This window comes from Aythya marila (genome assembly GCF_965140915.1).
Source record: "Aythya marila genome assembly, chromosome: 5".
NCBI lineage: Eukaryota > Metazoa > Chordata > Aves > Anseriformes > Anatidae > Aythya > Aythya marila.
Genome location: NC_139046.1, coordinates 38151703 through 38179400, shown reverse-complemented (window position 1 = coordinate 38179400; position 27698 = coordinate 38151703). Strand labels below are relative to the sequence as shown.

The window sequence follows — 27698 nt, the reverse complement described above, 5'->3', positions numbered from 1 at the left end:
GAACTAATATAGAACTTTCTACAGCATGTAGAATCTGTCATTGCCAATCCTGATGATTTGTAAAATGCTCCAATTGATTCTTGATCTCCTTTCTGTTGAAAGGTGTATCAGTATGACAAAGCTTTCAACATATATTTAATAAGATGGCAGTATGCTTACTATCATGGAAGGATAGAGAGGATTTATATATCAAAGTTACTGTTTTTCTGTTCATTATTAATTTTACTAGGTATGCTTTGTATATTGCAGTTTCAAAGGTGTTGTTTGTTCGTGTTGCTTGTTCTGTTGTTCGTGTGTTTGTTTTAAATATGACACATTTTGAGATGCAGATTTTATCTAGATCTTCTAGAAGACTTTTCTTCCAGTGTCTAATTATGACAAAAATGTTATTCATTCTCACTTTTGAAAGTAAGAGTTGGGTCATATCTGTTTTTCTAGCAGATTTAGAAGCAGCAGTGTTATAAAAATGTCAATATATTATTTTGCTAATATTAAAACCCAGTAGTATGCTAGTATGCATTAAAAAAAAACTGGACAGCTTCCTGTAGCTATCTCTTCTGTTATTTTTACTGTGATACAGGGTGAAGAAGGCAATGAAAAGAGTAGCCATGAAGAGGAAGACAAGATACCAGTCATTCAGACAGTGCATTACCTGTATATTCAGGTCAGTCTGCCTGTAGCCCTGGTCTGGAAGGGAGGCATAACTAGATGGAATTAGATTTCTGTGATTGTTTGCACATGCTGTGCATACACCTCATATAATTGGTTAAGGATCCAAGTAAAATAAAGCCAAAGATACTTGGAAGTTTGGTTTAAACATAGATTATGCCTAGACAGCTTTCATCTTGTTTTTAACATTCATGTATGAAAATGGACTACTAAACAAGCTAGTACCATTGTCCCTGAAAATGGAATAGGACCCATAAGTGAGATCATATTTTCTAGTTAAAATACACCTCTCCATAAAAATTCCAAACAGCTGAATATTTCCATGATAGCTGCTTCTGAACTGTGTTTTACAGAACCAGGCATTAATATGCTCACATACTCAAGTTTCTGTGATTTTGTTTGTTTGTTTGTTTACAAAATTGCTCTTTTCTCCCTCTCTTCCCTACATATGCACAACTGAAGATGGAGTATTGTGAAAAGAGCACCTTAAGGGATACCATTGACCAAGGATTATATGAAGACACCAGTCGGCTTTGGAGGCTTTTCCGAGAAATTTTAGATGGGTTAGCTTACATCCATGAAAAGGTTAGTAAGTATGACAGTTATGACCTGTCCATAATATATATGTTATGATACATTCTGCTCTACTCTACTCTATTCAATTTTGAGCATTTGATTCTGTATAATTGTCTTTATTAGCAAATTTTGTTCCTTATTCTTCCTACTATTATTCAGTTCTAGGGCTTTAGAATGCATTATCATAAATTTGAATTTTGTAATGATTCACTTCAAACCTTTCCCTTTGTCATAAAAAAAAAAACAAAAAACAAAAAACAAAAACAGCCTACCTTTAAAAACATTGCATTAGGTATCTATTAGCACTAAAGATTGTTTCTATCTTCTGGGCTAGTGGCTGTAGTCTTACTTCAAGATTAATCATCAGTGACTTAATGCACTAAATTTTCCACTCTATATGGAATAATTAAATTATGTAATACTGCTTTTCAGTCTACTGTAAAGACTTACATTTTGCATTGTGTTTCTTGTTTCATATGCTGTTGGTCTTTTTTTTGTTTTTCTCCTGCTATAACAGGGAATGATCCACAGAGACTTGAAACCTGTGAACATTTTTTTAGATTCCGATGATCATGTGAAAATTGGTGATTTTGGTTTAGCTACAGATCATCCAGCAAATGCAGTAAGTACAGCTGAAAGTGAATGAAGCAACTTTCACTTTGTGTCGTAATATTACACGAATGCTCCATGATTCCATGTAATATTACATGAATATATTATATATTACATGTAACATTACATGAATATACATTGAATATACATGAAAATAGAAAGTAATGCTCATCAGACTTTATTGTGAATGCCATAAATATTTTTATTTCTAAGAGTCTAGAATTAAATTGTGTGCTGCAAACCAAAGCAGCAAGCAAAGCCAACAGAAGCATTTCAAGTGCCATGTACAATATATCTGTTTTCCTGATTTCAGGCAATTTCTAAACAAGAAGAAAATCACTCCAATAGTTTTGCTAAGTCTGACCCATCAGGTTAGTATACATTGTAGCTTGCTTCAAATGATGTTAAGCAAAGTTCTGTTTTCTGCAATACTGTGTACACTGTTAGAACTTTGAGTCACTGTTTGAAAATGACTTTGTGTGTGTTTTGTTTGTTTGTTTGGAGAAAAAAAACACACGACTTCTGAGTGGATATGTTACATATAATCTGGCAGTTTTGCCAATTACCTGATTGAATTTGTTTCCACTGCTAGCTTTCTGCCACAGACTGGTGCTTTTATTATGGTGGGTTATGTAGAGATCCTGTGTATCTGTTCTATCTGTACTTACGTTCTCTTAACTGTGTGGCACATTTTAAGACTTCAGGGAGTTTGGTTTGGTTTTGTTGCTATTGGCTTTGCTCCATATTAGGCTGATTTTTTTGTTTGGAGAAAATGTTAGTATATGTGTATCTTAAGATGAGTGTATTGTAAGTGATACTTAGTTGTATCGTGTACTGACCTACTACAATTCTGTAAAGCAGTAGGTAGGATGTAGATAGTACAGACAGACACTTATGCTTGACATATGAAAGTAAGAACTGTTTTGCAAACTGTTCTAGCCTGGGTATCTCTTATGAAGAACTGCATTCCACCCTGAAAGCAACAAAGACAAAAGATTAGCGAGATTTCCTGACTTGGATGCTGCATTATTTTCCTGCTTTCTTGAAATTAATGTTTTTTATCTTTTGATGCGTAGGTAGTTTGACAGGAATGGTTGGTACTGCATTGTATGTCAGTCCAGAGGTCCAAGGAAACACTAAGTCTACATATAATCAGGTATGATTAAATAGACTTAATAAAAAGCCAGCATGGAATCTAAGGTACTATGTACAATGCAGGTCGCTCATGCTCAACAATGGTGAATTTGAGGTGGAAAAGGATGTGGTAGGACTTTTGAGATAATCAAGGGAATGAGAAATTTCCACCTTTGGGACCAAGGTGAAAGGATATAGGCAAGGCAGTTATTTGCGCTGTGCTGTAACTGTGTCTACATGCAAACCACCTGAAGTTGAAAGGTGGGTCTTTCTAAGTGAATGGGTTAGAAATCTTACAACCTTTAGCTAAAGTAAAACGTCATCATCTGAAGTATATATTGCTCTCCTGGATTTCTAGATTGTGATTTTGGGGGGTGGTAGTACTTTTTTTTTTCTTTACAGAGGATCCTGTTTATATGCAAATGTATATATTTCAAAGCAAGAGTGATTTCGAAGTGAAACAGAGCCCTTTATGTCATGGCAGTGCTGCGAAGATAAAAGATACTGAAGTTTTCCAAATCTGAATTGATTGCTTCATTTAACAAAAATTAAACAACAACAAAAGCCAACCCACATCTCTATTATGCTCTCTAATGTGAAATGTAAACAAAATATTATTTTTCTCTGCTGTCATCTTTGGCAGAAAATTCACAGGTACTGCATTTAGATTTCCATTTTGTCTTCCACAGAAAGTGGACCTATTCAGTCTGGGTATAATATTCTTTGAAATGTCTTACCACCCCATGAGTACTGCATCAGAAAGGATCTTTGTTCTTAGTCAGCTAAGACTGGTAAGTTTACAGGTATAAAAGATTGAATTCTGTGCATCACATAGTTTAAGAAAAGGAAAAGGATTCAAAACAGCAAAAATGTTTCCATGAGGAGTGCTTTTTTTTTTTTTTTTTTAAGGAAAAAAAAGTTAAAATATCTAATACAAAGGAAAGGATAAAGTTGGAGCTGCTAGTGACATTCTCTTAATGTAATGTAGATTTCTTTGTTATTAACATTAGTCATTATTTCAGGCATTTCAGTAACATTCTTTCTGTTACCTCTTCAAATTAACTATGCCATGTTTTTTTGTTTGTTTGTTTTTCCCCCATTGAAATAAAAATGCTTGGTCTTTCTGATTAAAAATATGGAACTTAAAAATAAGACCAGCTTGCGTAAGCTGGAGTGACTGTTCAAACTAACTGTGTTTTTTGTTTTTTTTTATAGCCCAATATTGTATTTCCTCAAGACTTTGACGAAGTCAAGCATGCAAAGCAGGTAATTTTGAAGGCATTTTAACTAGTAGGTATTCTCTGTGAATAAGAATTAATTATTATTTTTTCCACTTAAGTCTAAATTAGTAATTTCTGCCAAGCTGTTATTACCTGATATTAGAACAAAGTGAAGAGAAAAAAAAAATAAAGTTGACATGGAAATATGCTTATCCACAGAATTCCCTGAGTACAGTCATAAAGAAATGCAGAGTTCACCCATGTATATGTATCTTTTAAGCTGTCATGGACAATTTTTACTTTTTAGGCATAAACAAATTGCAGCTATGTTTTTTTAACCCTTAATTTAAACTTTAGAAAGAGATCCATGTCACAGAACAGGAAGAGATATATAGCTTAAATTGACACTCTTAGTTTGAAAATTGCTACCAAGAGCTTTTTGGGCAACTTGGGACAGCAAGAATTCAGTGGATTTGAATAGAGTTTTTGTTTGTTTGTCTTTTTTTTTTCTTTTTGTCTCATCATATTTAGTTCATGCCTCCATGGCAGAGGAATGAAGTGATAAGGTGCAGTGTAATTTTTTTCTGAACCATCTAAGAAAAATTCTTTGTTGTGCAAGGACTCTTTCATTAACCATTAGAATTAACTTTTTGTCTGTTTTGCTAGTGGAACAGCAATCTGTCTGTCACTAGTACCATAGAAATATTCCCTTTTTGTACAGTTTACCAAAATATGCTGGGAAGATTCTCTCTTTTTTTAGTGTCTGTAACTCTCTAACCTATGCATGTGACCGTGTTTTCTCTTAACTTTGTTAATAAAATGCCAGAGCTTGTATAACATATAACAGCAAAAAGCACTACATATTCTTGTCACCCCTTGAGACCTAAATGGACTAACAAATTTCTAATAATTTTAGTCATTTTTTTATTTGGATACTACCGTAATAAAAGATACTTAGAATAAGCAAAGAATTACCCACTTAAATATTCAGACCCTGCTTTCTTTTTTTTTTCCTGTATAGTCTGATGCATGTATCATTCTGTATATGTGATGTGTCTAAGAAGGTTTTTGTAAATACTGCTAGCATAAAAAAATATATAAAATTTTGATTTAATTTGTAGAGATCAGTTATTACATGGCTCTTGAACCACGATCCTGCAGCACGACCAACAGCTGTGGAGCTGTTAAAAAGCGAACATCTTCCACCACCACAGATGGAAGAGTCTGAGCTTCATGAAGTACTCCACCATACCTTAGCAAATGTGGATGGAAAGGCCTACCGGACTATGATGAGTCAAATATTTTCACAGCGTATATCTCCAGCTATAGACTATACCTATGACAGTGATATGCTTAAGGTTTGTAGGTGTTAAGGGGATGTTTTTGAGTTTTCTCATGTATTGGATTTAAAAAAAAAAAAAAAAAAAAAGTGAAGTTGATGTGGTTTTACTCAAAGCATGTTTGAGATAATTGCAATCTCTTAAGATTAACCTTCACATTAGTTCCCATTTAAAGCTACAAATCTGTACTATGGGGGCTGAATACCCTCTTCCCATTTAACTTTACATTAATTCTTCAATGATGAAATAAGCTTTATTCTTAATTTATGTCAAACTAATGCATCTGATTGCCAACGTAAATTGTGGGCTTTGGCTATTTTCTTCCTTTTCTAATGGTGGCAAAGTAACCCTTCTCTGTCTGTAAGCTCATAAATCTTTCTAAATCAAAATACAAGATAACACAGTAAAATAATGCTTTGTATAACTGTAGTTTTTTATTGTGTAAACTTTACAATTGATGATAGTGAGAGAAGGTAGCAGCGCACTTATTACCTATATTGTATAGAGTGTTCATCGCATATAAATTATATGTGTACTTTTTATTTGTGATGGTTTCAGGGTAGTTTTTCTATTTGGGCAGCCAAGATACAGCAGCATGTATGTGAGATTGTCAGCCGGATATTTAAAAGACACGGTGGGTGTGTTTACAAAAGTTGTTCATTTCCTTTTTTGTGACTGAATGGATTCAAGGGAATGGAATGGTTTTGTTGCTATCACATGAGTCACAAAGTATGTTCAGGAGTTGCATATCATTTCTAAGTTTTGTATAGTTTTTGCTGTTATTTTGGCATCCCAATAGCTGTTAACTTCAAATCTGAATGATTTAAATTTTCAATAGAAAGGACAGTCAAAATCTGAATTATGTCTTTGATTGTATCTCATTGTTCTGATGCGTCTGTGAGAGCTTTTAGATGTAGAGAGTGCTACGTAAAATGTAGGTATGAGTACGGGGATAGCTCTGTGGTGAGAAACCAAACATCCACGTGCATAGTAACTTGCCTGTGAACAAAGCCAGAATATGAATGCCTTAAAAAAGAATGTAAAAACAGAGCAAGTGTGCCTTCAGCTATACTGCCCTTAGATTTGCAGTTCAGGAATTAAATGAGCTGGAGCTAGTGTCATGATGATTTTCTTTCCGTTACTTTATCCAAACAGTAGTAATAGTATTTAATTAATTTTTCTTCCTTTAAAAAAAATATATATATATATATATATGTATACACTGTCCCATTCAAAATGTTTTAATTCATATTATTTTATAGGAGTTAATTGTGTTTTCTATAAAAGTGGATAATCTTTAAAATAGAAACTGGAAGATTTCCTAGTAGATATACTAGTAGCAAATAATCTGATTAAGTATAAGGATATGGCAATACAAAATAAGAGAAACAGAAACCTGAAGTGAAATAAAAAGTTACCTTTTTTTCCCCTCCATTTAAAGCTTGACAAACTTTGGAAAGCAAAGTTTGGATATCTGATTTTTTTCAGTCTTTTAGTGGGGGGAAAACGTTTTCCATTAGTTTTTATCTCTATCTGCAATGATTATAAGCATTTCCCTATATTTGGGAAGCTTTCTGGTTGATTGCGTTGATTTAAGGCTTGTGTTGAAATCTAGTTGAAGATTTTGGTAAAGCATCTATAATAAAGTAGCAGTTTAAGAGTCAGTAGAGAATTTAAAACAAGAAAGTATTTTCTAAATGATTAGTAATTATATTGTTTATAGTAGAGTTTCCTCTGAGGATTAGATTCATGCAGATAGATGGTTGCAAAATATATATAAAAAAAAAAAAAAAAAAAAAAAAAAAGGTATTTAATGAGGATTTTAAAATGATCCACAAACATTTGAGGCAGTTTTTGGAGAAATGGGATACATTTTTGAACAAAATTTGTTCCCTACAGAAGTGCCGCTAGACCAAAACAGTACTACCACTGTCTATAGAGTTTTTAATTTGTCCCTTTTGCATGTTTTTCTGAAACGTGTTTAAAGAGGGAGGGCAAGGTGAGGATTCTGCAGGGGCTGTGGAATTGGCACTTCTCTGTTTATTTGAGGGCTGCCTTTTGATTCCAAGAACTGTGGAAGATAGAACATCAGAGTTTGGTTGATGTGTTGCTTTAATAGACTTTCCTCTTCCACCACTAAAGGATGTTTAAAATAATGCAGTTTTTTTAAAAGTATTGGCTGAGATTAAGCAACCTTGCAGAGTATGATATAAACTTGTAAAAAGTAGATGTTAATTTTGAAATGGAAGATTAATGGGAGATTTTACTATTTTTATGTAGGAGCCATCAAGCTGCATACGCCACTGCTCATGCCTAGAAATAAAAAACTGTACGAACATAACGAAGCTTCATATTTCATGGATCACAGTGGGATGCTTGTTATGCTTCCTTATGACCTCAGAGTAAGTAGTATCTTCTCTGCAGGCAAAGCTGGGTTTGAAGAGTGCTGTGGTGTTTGTCAATACCTTTGATTTACCGGTTATGAATTCGGTTTATGCTTATACTTCCTCAAACTACTGAAGCAGTCTATCTTTCAGTGCCTGTTGTATTCTTCTTAGTGCTCAGAAAACCAGTCATCCTGGTTTTCACAGCTGGAACTGTTAAAAGAAATATTTTTTTTATTTTTTATTTTTTTTTACCATAGGTGAAAATAATACCGTATTATCAATGTGGTAGATGTCACTGCTGCTTTCATTTTTTGTCTTGCACATGTATGAGACAAAGGACTTTTCCTATGACCAGTGAAAATATTCTTATCCCCTATTTATATGTCTTTTCTAGAGAATGTATGTAACATTCTGCCCAGTTTTATGTTCCCCTTGAGCATATATTGTAAAGGGTCATTCTCCTCTGGAGAGGAATTGTATGTGCAGTTGAAATTTTAGTGTCTGTGATTCAGTACTGCCCAATTAAATGCAATGTTGGTGTAGTTAATTGCTTTGCACTTAATTAAAACCTAAATGCTTTAAGTTATATTTTTTCATTTATTACTGACAGTTAAAGAACCTGACCTTTTATATTCCATATTATTAATTTAAGGTCAATGTGACTCACTCTTCCTTTGCATTTATAACATCAAGCTATATATACAGTGTGATTCACAGCTAAGGACTTGTGCAGGATCTACAATATTGATTTTTCTGTTGGATTTGCTTGTTTTGGAAAATGTATTGGCCAAAGTTTTATTAAACAAATACTCCTTTATATCTTCATGTAAACGAAAAAATACTTGCTAGTACATTTCAATAGGCTCATAGTCAAGTTAATGATGATGCATTTTGCATTCATTAGGATACTTAAGAAAGGTCCTTGTTTCCTTCTCCAAGCTATTAGAGAAGTTTTTTTGTTTGTTATTTTTTTTGCCCTTTTTTAAGGCTTGTCACAAAGAGGATTGATCTTATTTGGCTTTGGCAAATATTTAAGGCATTATTACACATGAGAAGTGTTGACTATGTGGTAGTAATTCATTTCCAGTTTAAGAGCAGAGCCAGACTGAAGGTTTTGTTTCCACAATTTTTATGCATTCTATTTTTCAGATTCCTTTTGCGAGATTTGTAGCTAGAAACAACATATCAAACTTGAAAAGGTAAGGGACTTAAAGACACTTTGCACAGATGAACTGCTTTATGACAGTGAACACTGAAGATGCTGATTCGTTCTTCAATGTTTCCTTTAGATACTGTATAGAGCGAGTTTTCAGACCTCGGAAGTTAGACCGCTGTCATCCCAAAGAACTTCTAGAATGTGCATTTGACATTATTACATCTACTGGAAATAGTTTTTTGCCTATAGCAGAAACAATTTATGCCATTTCAGAAATCATTCAAGAGTTTCCAGTGCTACAGGTAGATTCTCTAATGATGCTTCTTGATTTTTTAAAAATATTTTTTGCTCCTTTTCCATATAAAATTTTAATCTAAGTAAATATTCAATCTATTGTGTTCAAAAAGGGTAGGTCCTCTAATGAGTATAGAACTTTGTGATCACAAATTTTGTCAATAGTCAGGTACAGAGCAATTGTCATTTAAATAAAAATGTGTTTTGTAGGTAACCTTAAAATGAAGCAAATGTTTGTATGTATCATAAATACTAATTGAACCCTTACAGTGCCATTGAAATAATGTCTGTCTTCTGTCAGGCAAGTGATTACTGTAGAATGGGACAGACCTTGCCATTCTTTATTTATAAATGGAAGGTAAGGTGATGGACGAAGTCTGGAGTTACTTTTGAACAATGGGAGAAGTTATTAAAGGTTTAAGAAACATCTTTTTTGGTATGCATTTAGGGGTGTTTGTGGTGGATTTGTTTTGTTTTGTTTTAAGCAAATTAGAGTGCTAATAAAATATTTTTATTGTTTGATTGTTTCTTCCTTTCTTTTTCTCTTTTTTTTTTTTTTCCCCTTTGTTAGGAAAGAAATTACAGTATTTATTTGAACCATACTTCCTTATTGAAAGCTATACTTTTGCATTGTGGGATACCAGAGGATAAACTAAATCAAGTTTACATCATTCTGTATGATGCTGTGGTAAGATACTGGATATTAAACTAATCTTTGTAATGATCACTTAAGTTATCTTATTTTGTGGAGCAATTTCTAAAAATGAGGAACAGAGAATTGCCAGCATAACAAGGAACATCTTTTTCATACTTAAAATGTCTCACTATCTTTGGGCTGTAAAATTAGATTAATAACTTTTCTGTTACTTCTGGAATAGGGTGTTTTAAGATACTTTTAAAATTTATATTTACGAGAGAATTATTCACCTGTATAGTGAAGAACTGGTAGGCAATTCAATAAAAACTTCAAAATGTGTATTAGTAACATTTTGATCTTTTCCACCATGCAGAGAAAATAGTTTAAATTCATTTGCATAATTAAGATAGTGTTTAAATCCCAACAAAAATGTGTATTTCTTAACTCTTATACTTTTATCCTTTAATTTTTCAAATTTATTCTTTTTGGGTTTATGTTAATTTGCATAAACAATCTTGTATTTGTTTATGCAGAAGTACTTTTCAACAGAAGTTGGTAGTTTTTACTTATGTATGTTTCTTGAACCAAGCCAAATATGACCTCACTAAAAGATAAGTGGAAAGTGTTATTTATCATTTTCACTCTTCTAAAGTATGATTGAAGTTTGTAACTAGAACCTTTAATTAAAAGGATTGGAAAGTTATGTTTTAATTCTTCTCATCACTAATAATGTTTGTTGTAACCCAGTTGTTTTGAATATGTTTACATCTGTTTCTCTTGCAGACTGAAAAGCTAACTAAAAGAGAAGTAGAAGCCAAATTCTGTAATCTCTCTCTGTCATCTAATAGTGTAAGTAATTTTAATTCAGTGTTAAATTACTTGAAACTTTCCAGAATATTACACTGACTTTGAAATTTACTCAACCAGAGTGAGAAGAATCAACTGTTACATCCACTGTCCAAAATAAATTAGTCTCTTTGAAAGTGGTCTGATTTTGTTCTCTGCTCTCTCTTGAAGACAGTATTGCTGCTTTCCATGCATCTGTCTTCTCTTAAATGTGTTTTGTATTATGAAAATGGTGAAAAGGTAGATGGAACACTGTACTGAGTGATATCTAGTAAAATGAAAGAAACTTTAAAAAAAAAAAAAAAATGAATTGTCTGCAATTGTTGGCAAGTCTGCCTCAAGAGAGTTGAGGCTGATTTCTGGATGCTCTGATAGGTTGCTAGGAGGAACAAGGGAAAAAAAAAGGCCGATACTTCACTCACACAGAAAATTATGTATATATTTTTTTAATGTGATCTGTTATGAGCACTGTCAGTCATGCTATCTATATTTTTATTTTATTTTTGCTTTTAGCTTTCTCGACTCTACAAATTCATTGAGCAGAAGGGAGAAGCAAGTAATGTATTTCCATTTTTAAACACAACAATAAAACAAAAGCCAGGTGTGACTCAGCTGTTGAAGCATGGCATGAAGGATCTAGAGGAAATAATTGCTCTGTTAAAGCAGCTTGGAATAAAGCTTCAGGTTTGTAAAAACGCTCTACTAATAAGTTTGTTGTTTTGTAGGCTACTGGGCCATGTAATTTGTCATGAAACAAACTAATGATATGTTAGGGTACAAAAAGCACACCAAAATAAATGTTGTTTATACTTGTTTTGATGACAAGTAATAATACTGGCATTGATTTTGAGAGATTCATTTTAAGAATAAGTCTCTGGATCGATTTCTGTCTTAACTGCACAGAGATTTTCTTCCCAGCAAAGACTGAAGTCATTACCCAGAGCATAAAGAAATTTTAAATTTTGAAATAAACTGCAAATATTTTTAAAATACAGAAAGCTGATTACTGAAGGCATCCCCTTCCACCTTCCTTGAGGCTTGCTGTTTGGAGTTTGTGTTACAAGTCTGTTGTGATGCATTAAGCTTAAAGCATTATTTCCTTATTTTTAATTGTATTTTAAGCTTTTGGAGATAGTGTTTTCATATGCCTTCCTAATGTGGGGACATTGTTGTCAATACATGCTGCTAAAAGCAAATGAAATATATTAACCAGTAATATTGGTACAGGACTTGTTCATTTATTCATTTTTATTTTTACAGGTTTCTATAAATCTGGGACTAGTTTACAAAATACAGCAACACAATGGTATTATCTTTCAGTTTGTAGCATACATCAAAAGAAGACAAAGAACTGTGCCTGAAATCCTTGCTGCAGGGGGCAGATATGATCATTTGGTATGTGCACATCTCTTTTAATGAGTTCAGATGAAAAGAAGAACATGAAAAAGATCAAAAACCTTTTTTGACATTTTTCAAAGATAAATGTTTGGTTCTTCTGCTTTGTCTTGTTTTGAGATTCCACAATTTAGAGGACCACAGACAGTAGGACCAGTTCCTTCAGCTGTTGGAGTCAGCATAGCTATAGACAAAATAACTGCTGCCGTTTCCAGTATGGAGGATTCTGTAAGTTTGTTTTCAGGGAGGTGTGGTTGTTTCTTTGCTTATTCCTGACTGCTCAGTAACCTAGTTATACCTACAGATAGGCAAAAAATAAGAGATGCAGATGTGTTCCAAAATACTGTACTGAAATAGAAAACATCAAGATGACTTGTTTTCTTCTGTGTCTCTCTACATAGCATTGTTTAATAAAGTAAGGGGAACAGCGGATGTTCAGGTTTATACCCTTTGATTTTTAATTAAATGAGGCATTTTTCTCAGTCTGAGCATTGTTTCAGATGAAAAATTACAACTGTTGATATTTAGCTATTGTTACTTTGCCCCTACAAGGAAGGAACCTTAAGGAAATGGACTCTATATGTCACAGTTTCATTTGGTTGTGGAATGTGTATTTTACTAACTTTTACTTATAAGAATAAATTAACATTTTTCAGTTTAATTAGAAGGAAAGAATGGAAATGGCTAGGATACTTGGTGGGACATGCAGTTGCCTTTTGTCAAAAATTAAAATTCAGCACCTTTTAAAGATGCTCAGGAGTATGGTGGCTCTAAAAAGAGGTGATCTAACCCCTCTTTTCAGGTTGATGCATTCTGAAAAATGTTAGTATATATATCCTTCTTTGTTACTTTAACTGCCTTATGAAGGTTAAAAGGTGGTCTGGCGGTTACTATTGTCCCTCTTGTTTTCACTTTTCCTTCAGATTTCTGTCAGCTCATGTGACCTACTGGTTGTAAGTGTTGGTCAGATGTCCATGGGTAGAGCTATCAATATTGTTCAGAAACTCTGGACTGCAGGAATTCCAGCTGAAATAATGTACGACTGGTCCCAGGTAGAATTTCTTTCTACATGTGTATATTGCTCTACTCTAAGATTAACACAGACTGACACCATCTTTTTTTATTTTTTTTATTTTTTTTTGAATCACAGACTCATAAAGCTGAGAATGCAGAGTGCTACTAAGATACAGTAATGTTAAGAAGGTCTCACTGGCCTTGCAGTGCTCTTCCTCTCTAGCTGCCAGTCTTTAAAAATCTGTTGAAGGATCTTTATGTGCATCTCAGAGCACAGAGGAGTTAAGTGACCTGCCCCATTATAAATCGTGAGTGCAGAGTCCAAGTCCTGTTGAAATCAAGGAGGTGGAAATCACATAAGTTAAATCAGGGCTAAGCAGCCTCATTTTAATTGAAGTGAAGATGCTTCAAGGCAGAAGCATACATATTTTGTACCAGTGGAGGTAATAAAGGAGGTGAGATGAAGATGCCAGCAGAGCAAATCTCCATAGCCCTTCTTCACAGACCCTTCACAGATTCTTCATAGATTTCTTGGTTCAAAGAATCTTCTGAATCTGTTGAAATGCACGACAGGCTAAGTCTACATTGGGGGCAGTTGTGATGTGCAGACTGTTCTTGCACCTTTATCCATGCTGAAAGGAGGCTCAACTGCATTTCACTAGTTCTGCATTACTTGTGCTTCTTCTGTGAGGACAGCTGGCAAGGAGGAAGTAGTAGTTTACTGTAGCTAGGACAGAGGCTGTGCTGCTGAGCATGTCTTGTCCATAAAGTGGATCCAGATAGTCTTTCCATATGGGAACTAGGACTGCAGGGCTTAGGAATTCAGACTGCCTAGTATAGATTTCAATTTCAATTTTTAAGGAACATTGGGTGAACATATGAATCCAAAATGAAGTTTCACCTCCTGGACTTGTTAATAAAGCTTTTCTCACTTAGCAGCATTTATATTCAGTGTAACAGCTGCATATTGAGTTTTTCTAATCGAAGACAGGAGACTTTGATTACTTAAAGTGATCATTTTATAATCTGTCAAATTTCCATTCCATTCTCCTTCCCCTCTTCCTATTTCAGTCCCAGGAGGAACTGCAGGAATATTGCCGATGCTCTGGGATTACATATGTGGCTCTTGTGTCAGATAAAGAAGGAAGTCACGTTAAGGTAAGCATGGTAGCCAAGGATGTTCAGTGCTATTTCAGATTGATAGTCTGTTTTACATTTTTTTATTCTTTTAAGATCAGGAACATTTTATTTTCTGTAAAACTTTAAGTAGATGGAATTCAGGTAAACGTGGGTTTGGTTGTTAAGTATCAGAAAGTTCTTCCGAAAAAGCCAGCTTATTATCCCTCACTACACTGTTGTTCAAACATACAAAGAGTCTGAACCACGCTGTTCTTCTCTGTAAGATAAGGCTAAGACAGAAAGATATGACTGTGTTAAAGCCTGAATTACCTATCACCTTCTGTACTATATCTGCTCTACAGCCTCTAGTTTTGGTACCTTCTTAGAAGTCAAAAGTTTTACAGTATCTTTGATTCTGGATCATTTGGAAAAAAAAAAAAAGATTTTTTTTTTTAATTGAAATTCATTCTTTGATGGAAAAAGATTTGATGGAAAAATCATTTGACAGGAGATGGCATGGCCATGTCATCTATTTAATGAGAGTTACTAAAATATTTTTTACTTAACTTGTTAATCACTTGCCTTCTCATTGCAACAGAGAGAGTAAATAAGTGCGGTAACTATATGAAGAAGTAGATTTTGATTATGAGAATGAGACGTGTGTTTGTCTTCTATGGGACAATTACAGAGTGTTATTTTAAATATGACTTTATTGAAGCAAAATCAACAAAGAACACTAATGAGATGAATGCTGTTGTGACTGGTTAATCTCTTACCAGTAAAGATGGAGCAGATATTTTAAGTTTTTAATGTTTGAGTGTAATCTTTGAAAACTGCAAGGCAACCCTAATTCTAACATAATTCCTTAACTAAAAATAAAAAAAAGCCCCAAACCAAATATGCTTTTATTAATACAGTATTTGCACCTCAGAACCAATTTGTTAAATATTACTTATCACATATAAGGTACGTGCGGACAAGATAGTTCAAGCTTTGGGAATAAGGAGGAAAGTGGTTGGAAAAAAAATATATAAAATCAAAGATTTAACTGTCAGTAATTGATTGGTTATGATGACAACTTCCTCCCTTGACTGCTTCACCTTTAATGGGTGAATAATCCAGTTTGGTTTTGATTAAATTTGAGTAGTTTATTCATATGCCATTTTAAGAATCAACAATCCTAAGAATCACTGAAATACATCATAGGTGAAATCCTTTGAGAAAGACAGACAGACGGAGAAAAGGATTTTTGAATCTGACTTATTAGATCACCTGATCCAGAAAATGAAAACTAAAATCTGTGATGAAAGATGTAGTAGGTAAGTAGCAAAACGCGTACACGAATAGTCAAAATTAGACAAATGCTTGTTTTTTAAATGAAATAATTTTTAAGATATGCCTAGTTAAACCTTGATTTTATTCAATAAGGAACAAGAACTTTGAGTTCCTTTTGAGGGGAAAAGAAAGCAAAAAGCTCGGTTATAGAATTTCATTAAGAGATTGACTTTCCTAGCAGCTGTTATATTCAAACATCCTTAGAGCTTCAAAAATTAGAAGACCATGTGGTCGTCCAGCTGGAATGCTACTACAACAGCAGTACTGTTTGTACGGCAGGACTGCCTGCAAGTCCCCGTTACTGAACAGAAGTCATTTCCATTCAAGCACTGTGTAACTGAAGGATGAAAGCAGCAAGTCCCTTTCATTCTGAGGCAGTGCTCATATGGTAAAAACGAAGGTGTGACTCCTGCACGCCTTGGCTGGCCCAAGTGACAGTAACACCTGGCCAAAGAATTGGGGTATACAGCAGTACTCTACGTCTGTTAAAATTATTGTTTACTGTGACAAATAGAACTTAGCACAGAAATCACAGGAATGGCTGCTACAGCCACAATGATACGCTTAAACAGTAGAGCTGTTACTCATACATATATATCCTATAAAATATATAACTACACACAGATCTATACATGTTTATGTATCTGCATTATGTGTGTGTACATATATATGTATGTAGTGGCAGAAGGAACTGTTTCTGAATTCTAGGCTGTATGAATAAACCAACAGATTTGATACCCATATTTCTGAGTAGACTTAACAGTAAAGGAAATATTTAAGCTGGGAAAGGCTTAACTCAAATGTAGTGTGTACAAGTGGGTGATACCTCTTGATACCCACCTCTGAATTCTCCTTTATCTGGCCTCTGCCAGTCTTAGCATTTAACTTCACAGCTAACCTTATCCTTATGTGTTTTGTGACAGATCTACAAGGATCCATTAGAAGTTGTGAAAGAAAAGCATACTTTCTAAAAGTTGTCTTATATCTAAATCCTGAGAACAGAACATAGAAGGGAAAAAAATTGGTAATTCTAAATAGAGAAATGAAGTAATTATGATCATAATAACACTGACAAATTTTTCTCCTAATGAATCCTGAATGGGGAAAGTAAATGGATCCAAATAATCAAAAGCATCTTTTAATTCGTGATCAATATTACTTTGATATTGTAGTATCATCTCTCAGAAATCTATACATTGTAGATTAAAATAGTAATATAAAGACAGTATTCTCATAATATATTCTGGTATTAGGATCTAAATCACTCTTGAATGAAGGGGAGCACAGTTTTTTGTATCCATAGGAAACCCAAAGATTGCTGGACTACAGCAGTAGTCCAATACAATAGCAATACAATTGTTTGTGTAGTTCGCTGGGCCTAGTACCTCAGTAATGTAAGTTATAGGATATCCTGTCTGTTCCAGAATAGAACACAAGTTTATCTGTTGAATTAAAATAAATATATTTGTATGATAGTCTAGAACCATGTGTATTACAGCATGCATTTGTTATTGTTAACTTGCTTCCCTAACTGTCTTTATTTTTAGAGAAACGTCAGATAATCTCTCCGTACCAAATCAAAAGGGATCATTTGCTAATATTTCAGGTATTTAGTTACTGAACATACAAAATGGTTTCTCTTTCTGCTTAAAACAAGTTTTGCAAGAAAATCTGGTTGGAACATAATTTTTAAAAGTATTACCAAGGTCTGTGTAGGAAAATGTGTTCTAGCAGCACATCTGGTTAGAGACATCTTCCCCATTCTCAGGTTTTGTTCCAAGCGATCTAAAACTGAAATTTTCTCTGAAGTAATAACTGCTCAGACCAACATACAGAACATGTCTGATATAAGCAGTCATTGATACAGTGAGAGAGAAAGGGGAAAAAGACAAAAACTTTTTAAGCTAAGAAATTAAACGTTATCTTGATGAAAAATGAATGATTACCATTCTAAGGTTTTTCTTCTTCACATGAAAATACCTGTGAATTTATAGATACTTATTTGCACTGCTTAGCCTGAAAATAGAAGCTTGTGTTTTAAAAAATAAGTAATATTAAGTACTTCTTATAGTTTGTCATTTTGATAAGTACTTCAGTAAGTACTTGTTTAGTATCTGACTTTGTTTTTAAAAAAATGCTTTTTTTTTCTTGCCTGAAAGTCAGGAACACTGCCATGCTTAACTTTGTGGGTTTGGTGGTTTTTTTGTGTTTTTTTTTTTGTGATTACCTGAAATGTCGATTTGAATTTCAAAAGAAACCATTTCAAATTTTTAATTGCTGTTGTTTGGGGAAGCTTGTAGGTATGGTATTTGTTTTGTCATTGACTTTTCTATGGGATGGAGCATTAAGTAGTCGCCTCAATCCTGTAATAGCTTTTCTTTTTGGATATTATGTCTACTACATTCTTTTATAAATTCTGTAAGTCATATGAAACTTTTTATTAGTTTCAGATAACGCTGATTTAAAATACTATTTTTTTATACCTAGAAAGTCTCTCAGTCATAAGTATGCATTTTGAGAATTTACATGAACGTTTCACAATCCTCTCCACTTGACTGTATTTTTAGCATCTTTTTGAATAATACAGTAAATCTTAAACATATCAATATTTGTGAATTTTTCTGTTTCTTGCTACTTTTTGTAAAAAGAAAAACTATAATCTAAAACTGTGTGTTTGTATTTTAGGTGTGTTTGAATCGCATGGAACTCTTGCAGTGCCTAAAGTTAGTGTTATAGCTCCTGAAAAATTATCTGCCAGTGCCAGGCGTCGTCAAGAAGTTCAGGTACACACATCCCATAAGTATTAAGAAGTAATCATAAGAACTTAAGGAATGTCAGAATTTATATTTTCATTATCACCTTAGACAAATGCATTCTGATTGTTTGTATTCATAAAATAGACTATAAACAACACAAACAGTTGAAGTCAAAGAATAATTTTTTGAAAAAAAAATATTTAGGATCTTGGGGGTTACCTGTGACATTGTTGTGGCTCAGCCATTATCATATATTAGAAATCCCACTCTAGTAGGAAAAATGGCTGCAATTTGCTATTTTTTTTATAAATACTTACATGCTAAACTACAGTAGTTATAGTAATGTAGAAAGATGAAGTGATACTGTAAAAGCAAATGCCAGTTTGCTTATTTAGGGTTAGTGGCTTCAAGATACTTAAGAGTACATAGTAAAACAAAACTGTAATCTTACCCCCTTTTTAGTCCAAATTCATAGGTACAACAAAAATGACCGCTGTAAATACTTCTTGGAACCAAAAGAAATAAATGGATACTATTCATTGAGCTAAACAGGGTTGCTGCTTTCAGTTTTTTAATACAAGCATCTTTCCAGGGTACAAGACTATTTTAATGCAAGGCTACAACTATTTCTGTCAAATGCTATGTTTGCAGAACTGTTACAGCTTGCTTTGCAAAAAGTGTTGAGAGGAACAAGCCATGCTTTGCTATGGCTTTCCAATCAGTCATTTCTCGTCAGCTATAGATGATTCAATGTATCCACATGCAGGTTCTTCCTCCTTCTAGAAAGTTGTGTAAGGCCCACAAAGGCAGCTTTTTTAAGTACATACCTGAGACTTTACAACGTAACATGCAGTTCAGTCTGCTTTAGCACAATACCGGTATTACCAAATCTTTATTACTGCTGCAAGAGTGGTGCAGCCCGTCTCCTTCCTGTCTACCCATCCAGGTCTGTTGTGGATTTGTTACTGAAAATTATATTGAACATGAAGTTTAGTTTAAATATGATGTACAACTTGTGCTAGAATCAGCCTTTTCTGCTCTCCTATCTATGAAACAGAAAACAAGTGTTCCCAGCCTGGGTCACAGAAGTGGTGTATTTTATTTTTGCCCATCTTTTGTTGGCAGGTACAAACAAGGCTTCAGACATTCATTTCTAGCCTGCAACAGAAAACAAGTGAGATTGAGATTTTAGCAGTAAGTATTTTGGCAAAAGCTTTCATCTCAGATTTGTAATTGAATTGGATGATGCAGTTGTTACCTATAACACGTTACTACCAATAGCCTCACTTTCCTGCTAGATTTGCTCTTACATTTAAACCAACACAGCATTTGCACATGGCTTTTAGACTGCTGACCAGGTCACAGAGGACTCTAAATAGCATATGCTTTTCAAGAAATATTTCCTATTTGCCTGTGCCTATTTTGAACTTTCCATAATGCAATCTGTCATGAACAGTTTGTTTAAAATGCTTAAAACCTTAGCATATTCCCAGTGCTGTCAGCATGAATGCTTCCTTGGAATTCAAAAAGTGACTCCCTTTAGTACAACTAATCTACAGTTAGCAAACCAGTGATAGAACTGTTAAATATTTGATTTCTTAATATTTTTGCAGGTAGATCTGCCGAAAGAAACTGTGATACACTTCTTATTATTAGAGGTAAGCAATTAATTATTATAGTGTAATTGAACAACAGATTATAAGTTTTGTTCCTAATGAAAATGAATGTACAGTTTACCCATTGTGGTGTTAAAACTTGAGAGGACTTTTTACTCAAATTGCTTGAATGAAGCTAGAAAAATCTTCTTGTCAAATTCCCTAGCTACAGAAGACACCAATAGGAGGTCCTAATCCAAAACTGGATTTTTCCCAGAAGTTACCTGAAATTAAGTCTCACTGTGCATTTTTCAAAACCAGTAAGTGTTAATGGGTAGTTTCAGGAAGTGTTTCCTGAAGCTGTTAATGAAGGAGTCCCCCAAACTAGAGGCAATTGGTTTGAGTACAGCAGATGAAGCATCTGTTCCTAGTGAAGATTAGATAAATGGAGGATACGTAAGTATTATATTGACCCCTTTAAAAATTCAGAAGCTACATGATTGGTTTTTGTTTTGTTTTGTTTTTTCCCCTGAAGACAAAGCTCTTTACCTCCCCCAAAGAGAGCAGTTGTTTTAAAGTCAGAAATTCCTATCAGAGGTGGAAATCTCTCACTGCCCACCCTTCCCTCCCCCCCCCCAAAAAAAAAAAAAAAATACAATTGACATCCTGCCTGGAAATGGATTTAGATTTAATACTTACTTTTATGCTCTATACTTGTTGTTCTGAAGCAGTATTTGTCTAGACCTCAGTGAAACATCAAAAATTTTCAAAATACTTAGTCTAGTCTACCCAAATCTCAGAGAGCATTCATCACCTCTTAGTTCAGAAAAGGGAGCAGGCACACAATCAGCTTCCATCATTTACTTTTCACTGCCCTTATGGTAAAGTTCTCATCTTTCACCCAGCATCACTAAACTGTCTTAAGAAACTGATCACTAACAAGTCTCATTCTTAATACCTTAAGTCAAGTTGCACTTATTAACATGAATTACGTTTAAAACCTGTTAATACCCTGTTTAATTAAGGGATGTTGATGTTAGGCAGTGTTCAGAGGACTGAATCCTACCAGTAGAAGTATTTCCTTCACTAAAGAATGTAGTACTGTTTTACAGTTCCTTGTCCATTTTTTTCCCAGTTTGATGGAGACAGGCAAGCCTTTGATGCTACTGTGAGACAACTGATGTCACGATGGCCAAAACAAAGATGTTCATATCTGCAAGCAATCTGTGATGAAATTTACAGCATCAAAATGGAAAAGAGGTAAATTTAAGTTCTTATAGGTACATAACACATCTCATTGTTTCCTGAATTTGAAATTCATTTAACCAACTGCTCTTAATTTGTCCTCCCCTCTCCCTGGAAAAAAAAAAAAAAAAGAAGTATTTGGGAAGTACATATATATTTCTTTGAGTACTATTTCTGCAAACATGAAACAAAATGGAAAGTCAACAGTATCTAATTCTCACTTGTGGTAATCTGAATTCTGCATTTTGTAAACCTTTTCAAGAAATTCTAAAATGTACTCCCAGTGTTTTCATTTACTGCTTTGTTCAAACAACTAAATAGTAAATAATTATACATCCAAATATACTACTACTATATAATAATCCTCTTTTCTCATGGGAGGGACTCTTAAAATTGAGTGCTTTCTAGTTCCTCCTGTTCTGAAGGAATGTGATGGCCATCCAGCAAACCTGAGAGACTGCCTCTCTTCAAGCAAACATAGTGCATGTTCTCTCACACATACAGTAAAGCCCACTTCTGTTTTCTAAGCATAAAAACATTTATGTTCAACTCAGTCCCCTTGTTGGATCTGGCAAGGCTGAAACAGTGTATTCTAGGCATGTTGTTTTAAGCCCTAAACTTTCAATTTTTGCAAGTACTGACACAGTTAAGTGGGATTTGGATATTCATTCCCCAATGAGCATTTCATTTATAATACATTTTCTTAAATGTTCAATTTGAACATATAACATTTAAGACTAAAAATTGGCTTTAATTTCTTTTTCTTAGAGATGCACCAAAATTGCTTTATCTGCCAATGTTTACTAAGGCAACTAAATACTAAACAAAGCACTTTCTTTCCTATGACTTCCAAACCTGTGAGCAACAGAACCCAATTACTACAATTATTTTATTACTTCATACAGTGTTGGGTGTCTGTCTTCCTTTCCCATCTTATGGCTAAGCAATGTTTTGTGTGCAGGCATAAGCCTTCAAAAAATTAAATTACTAGCTAAAGAGAAAGGGAACTAAGGGGAAAATTGTAGTGACAGCGCAAATGATTTAAAGCTACTGCTTTTCTACTGAATCTTTGCTATTAGCTGAGTGCCATGATTGGTCATATGATTTACAGATTTTTAATCCATAGCTTCAAAGTTTTAAAACTAATTTTTTTTCCCTTTGCAGGGTTCCTGCTCTCATCCTGTACAGTTACCGAGATGAATATAAGGTTTTGTTTTAGTGCTTTAAGCATTTAAGCATCTTTTCTGGGATGCTTTTACTAATAGACAATAGTGTTTCGCACAAAGGAATTTCATAATGTTGTCTTAAAGCAAGACAGGCAGCCTTTTTAAGTGTCCAGATTGAATTTCACGTGTAATATAAAACTGTAAATTTATTCCAAAAAGTGAAATATTTTATAGGTAATTAAGGAACAGTCTGACTACAGCTAGATATGTGTTACTGTGTAAATTCTTGCACCATTATGTTGCGAGAGAGATTATTAGCTGTGCCAGGTATAAATTGACTTTTTTTTTTTTTTTAAGAATGCCTTGTATGTCCATATGCAATAGTGCTGAAATAAGCATCTCAGTTCAAGGATTAGAGATGTATTATCTTCACCTCTAAAACTCTTTTAAACTTTTTTGAGGAAGGGCTTTGTGTAATAAAAGATTTGGCTACTAAGCCTTTTGAAGTACATATTACAAGGTTTTGTGATTTTTCTTTTTTGAAGAAAATTCTGCCTTAATCTTAAATCTCGATATAAAAGACAGTAAAAGACATCAAGCTGAGAGTTGTGCAAACCTGGTTGCCTGTGTTTGTCCCATCCCCTCACTCCCGCATTCACATCAAACAGCTGCTATCTGAGAGACAAAAATAAAACCTGATGCAGGACACAAACTTGTTTCAGACCAAAAGGCCCTCAAGGTAAGACTTGAGAAAGAGTAACCTGCATGTGCTTAGAGGTATAACTGAAGTTTTGATCTAGCTTTCTTCACATGGATTGTCAGATTAAGTTTGCATTTGAAGACATGTAAGTAATGAAAGGAAGGTTAGAATTACTGTCTTGAAGCTACAGCTTCCCAGTCAATGCTTTTTAGAATTACCACTATATTTAAGTTGGAATTAAATTAAAATTAAGTTGTAACACATCAGGAAAAAAGCTAAACAAATGTAAATAACAATTACAGCAGCCTTTGTTGCTGTAAATAATTATATTTCATATCAAACTAGCAAATATGAAAAAAAAATATGTATTTCTGCACATAGACTGGTCTTCACCCTTTCTCCCCAACCAGTACCTTGCTCACGCTTATTTTTCTTATCACAAAAGGTTGTCTTCAGTACTGCAGGCTCACTGCATTAAGACCTACTTCTTCTGCAGCCTTTTCCTTTTAGTGAAAAGGAAGGCGAAGTTAAAATATGCAAAGAGTTAACTTTTAAGACAACCCCAGACATCTGAGAACTGCCAACCCTGCCATAGCAATGCACAGAAGTAACGCTGGGGGAGGGTCAGTCCTAACAGCACAGACAACTATCATTAGCAAGACACATCACAGCAGTCATTACAACCAAATCCATTTCTCATTGTGTTTAATAGGAACAAGTAAGTATTCACCTTTTACATCTGCTCATATGAAGGAGCTACTTTAAGATGCAAGGATGGGGAAATCCCTGAATACGTTGAAGGATGAAGTTTTAAAAAACAAACATTCAGGTGACATGAGCATTCTTAAGCTATGCCTGAAGGGACCGTGATGCAGAGTCCTGCACTGCCCCACCCTGAGCCAGGATCAGCACAGCTGGATGGGCACAGGGTAAGGCAGAGCTGATGAGCTGAGAGCTCAAGCATGGGACTGGCTGCCTTCAAGGCATCTGCACTGCATCGGATAAACACGGCCCTCAAAATAAGACAGAAACAGGAAAGCTGCTGTTCCTGGATAATAGGTTGGCACCCACTTTCCCTAGTACTACCAAGACTTATCTTTAAAACTGGGCATCTGTCACAGAGACTCCTGTTCCAATCTCACTTTGCTCATGGTGCTGTGCACTTCTCTTCACCCTCTGTTATCCCCCAGATGGGTTTTACACCGCCCACTTGCATAATACAAAACAAACAGCAGTATAAGTACGAAACTAGTTGGCAGACGAGTGTAAAGCTATTTTGGTATAACCCTGTAAATACTCCTGCCATACAACAATCCACAGAAAGCATCTCCTGCTTTCAGTTTAAACAAAAGTACTGATCACATCCCAGTATCCTGCTGGAAGGAAAGCCAAAGACAAGTGGTAACTCAAAAAGAAATGGACTTTGCTTTGAGCAAGGGTCAAGTCTGTTGCAGTGATGGTGGGACACTTCCATCACTGTGTTGCTTTACTCTTCTTGTTTTTGCTTTTCTTGTCCTTTTTCTTCAAGCCATCCATGTTAGCTCTCAGCAAATTAGAATATGCCTGAAACAAAAATTAGAACTGTTAACAGAGCAAACACTTAAATGCCAATGTAGAGGCAACACTTCACCTATTGTTTGTGGATATCTATCTTCATTTTTTCGGTTCTCAGTTACTGGCCCTGAGCAGCCTGATCTCATGGGTAGCATCCCTGCCCACAGCAGGGGGTTGGAACTGGATGATCTTTAAGGTCCCTTCCAACCCGAGCCATTCTCCACATGCCTTCACACTACTGCACTGGGAAACTATTGTTTCTAAGCCAATGCAGGAAGTTAGGTAAGACAGAGTGCACACATTCGTGGAAAACAAAATCCAGTTCTAAGGTTAATCTGTGTGTCAGTTCAGCATTGATTCAGCTCAGTCACACCAATCCACTGCTTCCTACTGACTACTCCCCAACAGGTACAGAAAAGGAAGATAAGGCACACAAAACTTACCATCTGGAATTTATTTACTTCCTTTGAGCTCACCTACAAAAGTAATACGAGATGTTAACCACAAACACAACAGCTTCAACATTACAAACTAAAACATTAGTACTTGTTTTCCCACCAGGGACCATCTAATGTCTTCAGTAGCAGCTGGATCAGGCCATGACAGTCAGCAGTACCCAGGCTGTACTGACACGGCGTAACACCTCACTAACTCAGAAAAGTGAGAAGACTCCACATTAGATTAAGCAAATCTTCTGAAGGCTGTTCTCCCCAAATCTGTGTTTTCAAATGGGAAGGAGGTGAAGAAACATTCTACGGAAGGTTTTATTTCACTGTAGGGCCAGAACTTAACTGACGTGTCAGAATGCAAGTCCTGGTATGAAACATTACAGCCCTGATTCTCCCCGCTATTTCTCAAAGCAACATTTTTCCTTGGATTACTTCACTAAGAAGATGTGAAGTCAGCTAAAGCCTCTCTCAATCTCACATTCAGAGGAAACGCATCAGGCTCTCAACTTCTAAAGTTAACACCTCCTGAAATATAAATAGCCCTCTAAATAAGAAAGAACACTGGGTGTGCTAAGTGAGTCTACCCCATGCCTGTGTATTATTGGCAAGAAACACAAATCCCTTTCCTATTGTTTCAAAGTCAGGGAACATTCTGTTGTTCGACGGGGTGCAATAACCTTCAGTAATTACACTGAGGTCTACAAGAAGTCGCCTCTCTCAGCCAAAGTTGACTGCGGGGCCTTTCTTCTCCTTAGAGACACACCATTTGTCCTCACACTGCAGGTTCCGTCACTGTCCTCTTTCCTTCTGTCTCTTTGGAGACATCACCCTTGTCTCCAAAAGGAGCTTCCCCCTTCCCTCCCTCCAGTTCCACCTGACTGAGAACACAACAGCCATGGTTGCTGAAAACAGGCAGAGAGCCTTCCTGCTTGTCTGGCAACACCATTTTGAAGCCAAATGCTGTATACAAAAACAAAACCAAACAACTGTCCCATCTGCAACACGAACTGCAACTGCAACACTTTGGCATCCCGATTTCAGTTGTACTTTTAGCTACCATACAGTTTCTCTGTAGAATTAAGGGGGCAATTCTCATGAAATTGATGCAACGACAAGCTTCACTTAAAACACAAGGTATTACATGAAAGCCAGGTAGGGCTGCTCATCATTCTAGCCCCAGGTTATCCCTTACCACTGTGCTGATTTTCTTCTTTCCATCCGTTGCTCTGAGAAGACACTTATTGTCTGCGGGTTCAAAGCTTTCTACGTGGCCTTTGCGTGGGACTGGTTTTGTTCGACCATCATCTGCATTGAAATATAGAGAATGTTTATTTGTATTTGGCTAAAAATTGTGGGATGTCTCCTGACTTGAGATGTTAAAAATCACTCATCTGCAAAAATACCTGGAAATTTAGGGCCATCTGAACTGTACTGTGAAACTGCACAGATCCCTTCATCTGTAATCGCATAAACTAGGGCTGCCTGGGCTACCTGACTGACCCAGCACAGACACACAAACCTGTACACAGACACGCTGCATGAACTGCACGTTTCAAATGCACTTCAACCTGCAGCACTCAGCACAGAGCCATAGAAAAGCCCAGGCCGTGAGGAACCTCAGAGACCGCCTGGTTCAACTCCTCATGGGAGAAGCAGGGCCTGGGCAGGATTCCCTCAACACCCCGTGTGGCTGAACCCTGTACGCCTCAAAATGCTGGGGGGACGCACCACATCCCCGGGGACATGGCAGCACCACCACAATTCCCCACTGCAGCAGCCCGTGGATTTTCAGTTACCGCTTAGCAATCAGAAAGCCTCCCTGCTCGGCGTGCTTCGGAGCAGCGCCTGCCTTTATGGCTCCCAGCCCCGCAGCAGAGGGGCCGCGTCGTGTCGTCCCCCCCCCCCATTAAGCCCTTGGCGCCCGCCCCGCCCCCACTCACACTTCTTCAGCGTGATGAAGACGCTCCCGGACGTGCGGCACTTCTGGAACAGCCGGGTCAGCTCGGTCAGGAACTGCAAGAGAAGGCAGCACAGGGCCTCGCCTGGGGGCCCACACCGCGATAACGGCCCCCGGCCTGGGCCCAGCCCCCCCAGCGCCCCGACGCCCCCCTCTCCCCCCGGCACCTGCTCGCTCTCCAGCAGCACCATCGCGCCCGCCCCGCTCCGCGCTCCGCCGCCGGCCCGGAAACGCCGCGCGCACGCACGCACGGCACGCACAGCGCGCACGCACGGCCCCTGCGCACGCGCGGCGCCTCGAGGCTCCGCCCCCGCCCCGCCGCCGGGCAGCGCCACGTCAGCCCCGGGAGGGGGGGGGCGGGGCCGGGGGGGGGCTGTGAGGGGCCGCAGGGGGGGTGGCGCGGCCCGGCCGTTAGCAGCCGTTGGGCCCCGCAGCGGCCGCTCCCCGCGCTGTGCCCGCTGCCCCCGCGCGGCAGCAGGGGGAGCTGTGAGCGCGCGCAGCGGGCGCCGGGCAGCGCCTGAGCAGGGCTGGGCTGGGCTGGC

General features: G+C 36.4%; 2 protein-coding genes across 5 annotated transcripts in view; one reads left to right on the top strand and one right to left on the bottom strand.

Annotated features, from left to right (window-relative positions):
• EIF2AK4 (eukaryotic translation initiation factor 2 alpha kinase 4) overlaps positions 1–23737 on the top strand; it is a 39162-nt gene extending 15425 nt beyond the window's left edge. For 2 of the 4 annotated variants that reach the window (XM_082761457.1, XM_082761459.1), the window contains exons 14-39: positions 581–664; positions 1132–1254; positions 1763–1867; positions 2171–2228; positions 2934–3013; positions 3681–3782; positions 4207–4257; positions 5333–5569; positions 6110–6185; positions 7832–7953; positions 9088–9137; positions 9228–9396; positions 9960–10076; positions 10809–10874; positions 11385–11555; positions 12132–12266; positions 12387–12494; positions 13190–13318; positions 14352–14438; positions 15606–15718; positions 17282–17340; positions 18420–18517; positions 19616–19684; positions 20104–20148; positions 21221–21345; positions 22495–23737. In XM_082761457.1, coding sequence (XP_082617583.1) covers positions 581–664; positions 1132–1254; positions 1763–1867; positions 2171–2228; positions 2934–3013; positions 3681–3782; positions 4207–4257; positions 5333–5569; positions 6110–6185; positions 7832–7953; positions 9088–9137; positions 9228–9396; positions 9960–10076; positions 10809–10874; positions 11385–11555; positions 12132–12266; positions 12387–12494; positions 13190–13318; positions 14352–14438; positions 15606–15718; positions 17282–17340; positions 18420–18517; positions 19616–19684; positions 20104–20148; positions 21221–21345; positions 22495–22549 — 2634 coding nt within the window. In that variant the 3' untranslated portion in view covers positions 22550–23737. Of the gene's footprint in view, positions 1–580; positions 665–1131; positions 1255–1762; positions 1868–2170; positions 2229–2933; positions 3014–3680; positions 3783–4206; positions 4258–5332; positions 5570–6109; positions 6186–7831; positions 7954–9087; positions 9138–9227; positions 9397–9959; positions 10077–10808; positions 10875–11384; positions 11556–12131; positions 12267–12349; positions 12495–13189; positions 13319–14351; positions 14439–15605; positions 15719–17281; positions 17341–18419; positions 18518–19615; positions 19685–20103; positions 20149–20311; positions 20406–21220; positions 21346–22494 lie in introns of those variants that run through there. The other 2 variants (XM_082761458.1, XM_082761460.1) reach the window with 2 other exon arrangements.
• Positions 23738–23884: 147 nt separating this feature from the next.
• On the bottom strand, positions 23885–27441 carry SRP14 (signal recognition particle 14). Its single transcript, XM_082761461.1, has 5 exons — positions 27324–27441; positions 27140–27212; positions 26392–26504; positions 25194–25226; positions 23885–24759 (listed from the first exon to the last, which is right to left on the bottom strand). Exons 1-5 carry the CDS (start codon positions 27345–27347, stop codon positions 24670–24672), a joined length of 333 nt encoding a protein of 110 aa, XP_082617587.1. The 5' UTR covers positions 27348–27441; the 3' UTR covers positions 23885–24669.
• Between the last annotated feature and the right edge of the window lie 257 nt (positions 27442–27698).